The sequence below is a fragment of the Ahaetulla prasina genome, chromosome 2, assembly GCF_028640845.1.
Source record: "Ahaetulla prasina isolate Xishuangbanna chromosome 2, ASM2864084v1, whole genome shotgun sequence".
Lineage (NCBI taxonomy): Eukaryota > Metazoa > Chordata > Lepidosauria > Squamata > Colubridae > Ahaetulla > Ahaetulla prasina.
In genome coordinates, this window is record NC_080540.1 from 5,917,370 (window position 1) to 5,925,325 (window position 7,956).

The following is a 7,956-nucleotide window of genomic DNA, read 5'->3' on the forward strand; positions in this document are numbered from 1 at the left end:
GCTCCTTGGTTCTCTAAGGAGCTAAGAGAGATGAAACGCCGGAGAAGACGCCTAGAGAGTGTTTGGAGGTCCAGCCGTTCCGAAGCTGATCGGACACTAGTTAGGTCTTTTTCAAAGACCTACCTAGTGGCACTGAGGGTGGCGTTCCTCGCTTCCTCCCTCATTGCGCCGGCAGATAACCGCCCGGCCGCCCTGTTTGGTAACCGTTCCCTCCTTCATCAGGGGAAGCGGGATGACCCCTTACAGGGACGTGCCGAGGAGTTTAGCGGTTATCTATACGATAAAATCGCTCAGCTCCGGGATAGCTTGGACCAAGATTGCGATGATCCGGATGAGATGACTGAGGCGCGTCTTGTTGATGTTGTTTGGGATGAGTTTGATTCTGTGGCTCCCGAGGACGTGGACAGGTTGCTGGGGAGACTGCATGCCACTACATGTTTACTGGACCCGTGCCCCTCCTGGCTGGTGCTGGCCACTCAGGAGGTGACACGAGGCTGGCTCCGGGGGATTATAAATGCTTCTTTGATGGAGGGGACCTTTCCCGCCGCCTTGAAAGAGGCGGTGGTGAGACCCCTCCTCAAGAAGCCTTCCCTGGACCCAGCTATTTTGGGTAATTACCGTCCAGTCTCCAACCTTCGCTTTGTGGCGAAGGTTGTAGAGAGTGTGGTGGCGTGGCAGTTTCCTCAGTACCTGGAGGAAGCTGTCTATCTAGACCCGTTCCAGTCCGGCTTCCGGCCCGGGCATAGCACGGAGACAGCTTTGGTCGCGTTGGTGGATGACCTCTGGAGGGCCAGGGATAGGGGTTGCTCCTCTGCCTTGGTCCTGTTAGATCTCTCATCGGCTTTTGATATCATCGACCATGGTATCCTGCTGCGCCGGCTGGAGGGGTTGGGAGTGGGAGGCACCGTTTATCGGTGGTTCTCCTCCTACCTCTCCGACCGGTCGCAGACGGTGTTGACAGGGGGGCAGAGATCGGCCGCGAGACCTCACTTGTGGGGTGCCGCAGGGGTCGATTCTCTCGCCTCTCCTGTTCAACATCTATATGAAGCTGCTGGGCGAGGTCATCAGTGGCTTTGGGGTGAGTTATCACCTGTACACTGATGATACTCAGCTGTACTTTTCCACCCCAGGCCACCCCAGCGAAGCTGTCGAAGTGCTGTCCCGTTGTCTGGAGGCCGTACGGGTCTGGATGGGGAGAAACAGACTCAGACTCAATCCATCCAAGACGGAGTGGCTGTGGATGCCGGCATCTCGGTACAGTCAGCTGCAACCGCAGCTGACTGTTGAGCAGTCACTGGCCCCAACGGAAAGGTGCGAACTTGGGCGTTCTCCTGGATGGACGGCTGTCGTTCGAAGATCATTTGCGGCTGTCTCCAGGAGAGCTTTTACCAGGTTCGCCTGGTCCGCCATGTTCGCCTTTCTAGACCGGGATGCCTTATGCACGGTCACTCATGCTCTCATCACTTCTCGCCTGGATTATTGCAATGCTCTCTACATGGGGCTACCCCTGAAGTGCACTCAGAGACTTCAGCTAGTCCAGAATGCAGCTGCGCGGGTGATTGAGGGAGCACCACGTTGCTCCCGGGTAACACCACTCCTGCGCAGTCTGCACTGGCTACCTGTGGTCTTCCGGGTGCGCTTCAAGGTTTTGGTTACCACCTTCAAAGCGCTTCATGGCTTAGGGCCCAGGTACTTACGGGACCGCCTGCTGTTACCACATGCCTCCCACCGACCCGTGCGCTCTCACAGAGAGGGTCTTCTCAGGGTGCCATCCGCCAGGCAGTGTCGGCTGGCAGCCCCCAGGGGAAGGGCCTTCTCTGTGGGAGCACCTACTTTCTGGAACGAACTTCCCCCCAGTTTACGTCAATTACCTGACCTTCGGACCTTTCGCCGGGAACTGAAAACTTATTTATTCATTCAAGCGGGACTGGCCTGATTTTTTAATTGCTAAATTTTTAAATTCTTTTTTTAAATTTTAATTGTATTTTATTGGGTATTTTATATGGTCAATTTGGACGGTTTTAATTTCGGCCTTTATGGAATAAGTTTTTTAATTGTTATTTTAGTGTGTATATAAATTGTTTTAATGCAGGCTGTACACCGCCCTGAGTCCTTCGGGAGAAGGGCGGTATAAAAGTTTAATTAATTAATTAAATAAATAAATAATTAAATAATAGTCCCACCAGGCCCAAGGTTGACTCAGCCTTCCATCCTTTATAAGGTAGGTAAAATGAGGACCCAGATTGTTGGGGGCAATAAGTTGACTGTGTATATAAATATACAAATAGAATGAAGACTATTGCTAACATAGTGTAAGCCGCCCTGAGTCTTCGGAGAAGAGCGGGATATAAATGTAAATTTAAAAAAAAGGGAAACGTTTTCAAGGGGGAAAAAAACCAAGAAAATCCAGTTTTGGGGGGGGGTCTGAGTTGCTCTTCCAAACCCCTCCCTTTGAGATGATCTTGGGGGGCTACAGGGGAGTCTATTTGGAAGGGGAACAGGAAAGAGGCTTTGAAAACCATTCAAAGAAAGCTAGTGGGGATGAAGATTGGGGGAGGAGAAAATTTTGAGTATTCAGGGTAGGTGGGGGGTCAAAGGGCTGGGAGAGCAGAGCATTATGGGTATAGGTATTGTGATCCCCTCCCCAGATTCCCCCTTAAAGGAAGAGGGATAGAGAAGCATGGCCCAGAGAGTTCCTGGGGGTCTCTTCCCTTCTCTCGTATTTTCTGCCGCTTTGGGGGGCAAAAAGGCCCCACTGGGATCAAGGTTCCCTCCAGAGCTTTAGGGGGACTGCTGGACCAGTTGAGTGTCTTCCTGCCTTTTTCCACCCTGGGAAGATGGAGGAGACCAATCAGGAAGCGTCTCCCCTTCCCCTCATTTTCCTCCCTCCTCCAGGCTCCCCCAAGGGTGGAACTGACAATTCTCCATCTCTCCTCTAGGGGGCATCTTCCGGTCAGGTTTTCTGCCCCTCTTCTGAGAAGCATGGCTCCCTCCTCTAGTACCTGCTGGGAACTATGGGCCCTGGACTCCCTGAAGGCCTTCCTCCTCCTCCCCGCAGCCCATTTCCTGATCCAGGGGAGGTCCGAGAGCCACTTCCTCAGCCCACTTTGGCTGCACCGTATGGCACAATCTGACTGCCATCTTGTCTGTTTTGAGCCACTCAGTCCATCTCCTGAAAAAGGCCCTCTTGGTTATTTTAAAAAATACTTTTATTCAGGATTATATGCACAGAAAGGAAGTTAATACAAATATCTGTGTGAATCACTAAATAAACCACCAGATTCATTCCACCCTTCATCCCATTTTCCCCTCTCTAAATTTTCACTTTTCATAGATCAACAAAGTCTAGTAAAAATTAACACAAATACCTGGTTCCTTAACTTAACAACAGTAGCAAGTTACGACAGGCAGAAATCCATCCCAAGTTGTGGTCATAAGTCAAGGACTTCCTGTACTCTGCAAAACATTTTATCTACTCCCCACATACTTGTAACTCTTGTACAATCACTCTGGTAAATTTATAATGGGGCTTTGCGAGTAACATATTCTCACACTCCCAATATTTACACCCTTTTGCCTCATTGTGTACGCTGATGTTATTTGAGGTTCCTTCCGTAGGGAAAACATTTACTCACACCAAATAATTGTAGGATTTTACTTCTCACTGTGTGAAGTTCCTGGTAACGTTAAGATGTGAGTGTTGAAAAAAAGAGCTCTCAAGTTTTTTTTATAACGTTTTTATTTTTGTCATAAACATATTTAAATGTAGTCTCTTATCCATCATTCACCATTAATCTTATCCTTTAACTTTCATTTTTAACTGTTCGGGGCTGCTCTTTTACCATTTCCTCTCCTTTATTTTACTACAACCTTTCTTCTTCTTCCCTTCCCTTCCTTCTTGTGTCTCTTTCTACTTTCTTTGTTCCTCCCCTCCCCTTCTTTCCTCTCCTACTTCCTCTCCCCCTCCACAACTCCTCTCTTCTTCTTCCCTTTCTAACCCTCTCTCCTACTCTTCTTTCTCCTGCCTTTTCTTCCTCTCCTTTCCTCCCTTCTCCTCTCTCCTTTTCCACTCCCTTGTTTCCATTATCAGTTCAATCTAGAATGGTATTCGGGCAATCCCAATTTTCTATTTACGTACATCTTCATTTCAAATTTTTTGTTTTGTGATTACATCTCTTTTATCATTCCTGTACATCACTGATCAATTTGTGTATCATCTGGGTACAACATTTTTGTGTCGTCATCTTCAACATTTATTATCATTACTTCTGTCACTGTGAAGTTCCTGATAAATGTTAAGATGTGACTGTTGAAAAAAAAGTGCTCCCAATGTTGTTCACAGCTGAAGAGATTTATCTTAGCTTTGATTTACTAGGAAAAGGTTTCTCACACTCTTGTGAGGCTACTCTCCTGTGTGATTTCGGATGTGCACGCGAAGTGTTGAAGGATGGAAATAACATTTCCCACATTCCAGACATTTGTAGGGTTTCTCTCCAGTGTGGATTCGCTGATGCATCACAAGGGAATCTTTCCGAGAAAAACATTTATCGCACTCTGAGCATTTGTGGGGTTTCTCTCCTGTATGGATTCGGCTGTGACTCCTAAGGGAAGAAGAATGAGCAAATGTTCTCCCGCAATCTAAACATTTGTAGTTTTTTTCCCCTGTGTGAATTTTTACATGACTTTTAAGGGCTGATGAGGTACTATAAAATCTTCCACAGTCGTTGCATTGATGTGGCTTCTCCCCTGTGTGGGTTTTGTGATGACTCCAAAGGCCGCGCTTGTCTACAAATAATTTTCCACATTCTACGCATTTGTATGGCTTCTCTCCTGTGTGGAAGGTTTGATGACGTCCAAGGTGTTGTTTTTGGGAAAAGCATTTCCCACACTCCCCACATTTGTAGGGTTTCTCCCCCGTGTGGATTCGCTGATGAATCTGAACATGGGCTGGAGAAATAAAACTTTTCCCACACTCCCCACATTTATGGGGTAGGTCCCCTTTGTGCCACTTCTGGTGTCTCTGAAGTTCATAAGAATACACAAATTGTTTCTCACATTCTGGGCATTCGTAGGGTCTCTCTCCAGTGTGACGTCTCTGATGTTGTACCAGGTTTGATTTCAGGGTAAAACATTTCCCACATTCAAGGCATTTTTCATTTTTCTCCCCTGTGTGTGTTTTCTGATGTCTCCGAAGTCCTGAACTCTGGGTGAAATATTTTCCACAGTCAAAGCACTTGTAAGATTTTATTCCTACATGCGTCTTCTCATGGGACCAAAGCTGTGCATTCTGAGGAAATCTCTTCCCACATTCCCAACGCTTGGAAGGTTTCTCCCCTGTGTGAATTCTCTCGTGGATTCTGAGGCCTCCTATTTGAAGAAAAGATTTCCCACATTCCAGACATTCATAAGGCTTCTCTCCAGTGTGGATTTTCTGATGTGTAAGAAGGTCAGACTTTCGACTAAAGCATAAGTCACATTCTACACATTTATAGGGTATTAGTCTAGGGGAGCTTCTGAGATTATTTTTCCCAGAGAAAAATTTCTCACCCTTCAAACCTTGACTGGATCCAGTTCCCACATGGACCTTCCTGTGGGTCATAAGGAGGGACTTGCGAGCAAAGGATTTCCCACACACTGAGCATCCATGGGTTCGTTTGGGCATTCTTGGACGGCTGCTTTTGTGTGATGGGGGAGCCAAGAGTTTCCCACGCTTCATGCTTTCCCTTGGCTACTGCCTTGGGCTGAATTTCTATTATCGGTTGATAGCTGACTTGCAGGTAAATCTTTGGTCACAGTTGTTTTCCTTTTGGTGGAACAAAAAAGAAGAATGAGAACATTATTTCCTTTCGAGAAACACAGAAAATCACAAAATTGTTGAAGGCAAGATGCTGACGTTTGTAAACTGCTGAGAGTGCTGTAAACCAATATATATCTAAATCAAAGTGCTATTGTTAATAACAAGCGCAACAGTGAGGGCAAAATTGCTGTTCTTGAGCAAAGCATTCATGTTATGTCTCATGTAATGACCACTTTCCTCAAGAAATGAGTTTGCGGCCCAGTTGTAGTCATAACTTGAGGACTGCCTATAGAAAAAACAAAAGTCAAGGCAAAAACTTTCAGTGCATTGCCATTTTGTCAAATAAAGATAAAACACAAATGAAGGTGAATATACGTGTCCCAGGATGAAGTTGCAGGATCCTATCTGGGTAGGTCCGCGGGATCAGATATTTTGTCTTCCGAGCTTTTGGACTCGTACTAGAAGCCATCTTCAGGGAAGCTCTCTATAGGAGTGTGTGTGCTGTTCTGTGTGTCCTGTGGTTGTGTATTTGGACCACACACAAAACAAGACACACACTCCTACAGAAAGGGCTATGAAGATTGGCTCTAGCATGAGTCTGAAAGTTCGGAAGACGAAACCTCTGATCCTGTTAACAGACCCAAATTGGAACCATAAAAAGCAAATGCTTATGTTCCAAATTAATATATAACCATGATTTTGAGGAGCCAAAGTGGAAGAAACCAGCAGGATGAAGTCCAAAGGGAGCCAAGGCATAGTTGTGAGTAGGAAAACTCAAAGGAAGGTGAGAGAGATCAGATGGAGAAGAGCATGTGTGAAAAGGGCTGATCTCCTCCCATTCCCCAACCCCACAGCCAAAGAGGTTCAGGCAAGGTGTCCAAGCAGAGTTTGCTAGGAAGTGGGATGCTGGCTGACCTTGAAGCAGCATCTGGAGGAGACACGGCCCTTCCTTTCCTTCCCCTCCACCCCACCCCAAGCCTTCTGCCTCCCCCGGGTTCTTGGCAGCCCCTCTGGGAATAGTAGGGAAGCATCAGGTGGCAACCAGCCTCAAAAACTCCTTAAAACCTTTGCTTTGGAAAACATCCACCATGAAGGGCCACATCACATCCGCCTCAGGACAAAACAAGGAAAATACCGATTTCTCCTGATTCTACCAAGCCTTTAGGATCAGAAGCAGATTAAACATTAGCACGAGATCAAAGGATCTCATTCTTCCCCTTTTAAATTGAGCTGAAGGAAAAAGGATCTCTTGTGAGTTAAGAAAACATGAACTCAATTCAATTAATGTAAAGCTTTTCTTTCTCCGAAACTCTCCCCTCCCCATTGCAATGAGGTGAGTCTGCGTTAAGAACACATTACAAACCTAAACAAACTTTTGAAAGCTCCATTTTCCCAACTGCACTTGATGGATATGGATGCTCATATGTGCTTCGATCTCTTACGGACCAGAGAGAGACCTTCTGAAGCAACTTACCCAAACTCCTCAGCGGATTCACCCGGAGCCCCCCCCCCCGGGGAGCCTTTGCCGGGTGTGGAGGGGGCAGATCCAGTCCGGGGACGGAGCCCCCTTTGCCCCCCTGGAGGGAAGGGAGGGATCCGCTCCCTGCAGGCAACCCTGCAGAACCGGATCTCTGCGAGGAAACCCTGCGAGCCGAAGAGCGGGATCCGCAGCTCCCTTCCTCCTGGCGGAGAGAGGATCTTCTGGGAGGAGGGGAGACCTGGAGGCCGGAGGGAGAGCAGACCCACCTGACCGCGAGCGTAACCAGAAAGCTCTCCCGAGGGATCCACCGCCGATCCTCCAACAAAGAAGCCAGATTCACGGAGGTAAACGGAAATCCGGATGGGGGATGGGAAGGGCCGATAGAGACAATCCGGCTCTGCCCCTCCATACAGCCCCTCCCTTTTCCCGCCCCCTCTTCTTTCCCCTCCCCCTCCCCTTTTTTCTCCCCTCCCAGCCAGGACCACGTGCTCCGAAAGTTCCTCTGTTCCTCCGATGGGCGTCGGTGTGGAGGGTTCCTCTGCCCATGGGAAGAGTGTCCCTCTCTGCAGGCTGGAAGCGGGATTTCCTAATCCCCAGAGACGCCAAGACAGGAAGGAGGAATGTTTGGGGGAGGAACCCAGATCTCCTCCTTCTTCCCATGGAGGCAACACAACCCAAG

General features: G+C 47.9%; 1 protein-coding gene across 2 annotated transcripts; it reads right to left on the reverse strand.

Moving 5' to 3' along the window:
- Positions 1–3,310: 3,310 nt before the first annotated feature.
- LOC131192775 (zinc finger protein OZF-like) lies at positions 3,311–7,710 on the reverse strand. Of its 2 annotated transcripts, none has more exons than XM_058172278.1 (2): positions 7,544–7,710; positions 3,311–5,803 (listed from the first exon to the last, which is right to left on the reverse strand). In XM_058172278.1, the coding sequence occupies exon 2, from the start codon at positions 5,714–5,716 to the stop codon at positions 4,403–4,405; it is 1,314 nt and encodes a 437-aa protein (XP_058028261.1). In that variant the 5' UTR covers positions 5,717–5,803; positions 7,544–7,710; the 3' UTR covers positions 3,311–4,402. The 2 variants fall into 2 exon arrangements, with proteins under 2 accessions (XP_058028261.1, XP_058028262.1); XM_058172279.1 differs by lacking the exon at positions 7,544–7,710 and adding an exon at positions 7,272–7,533.
- Positions 7,711–7,956: the final 246 nt, after the last annotated feature.

Excerpts from the sequence above, each read along its gene's own strand:
- LOC131192775 (XM_058172278.1), bottom strand. The coding sequence starts at position 5,716 with ATGAAGCGTGGGAAACTCTTGGCTCCCCCATCACACAAAAGCAGCCGT.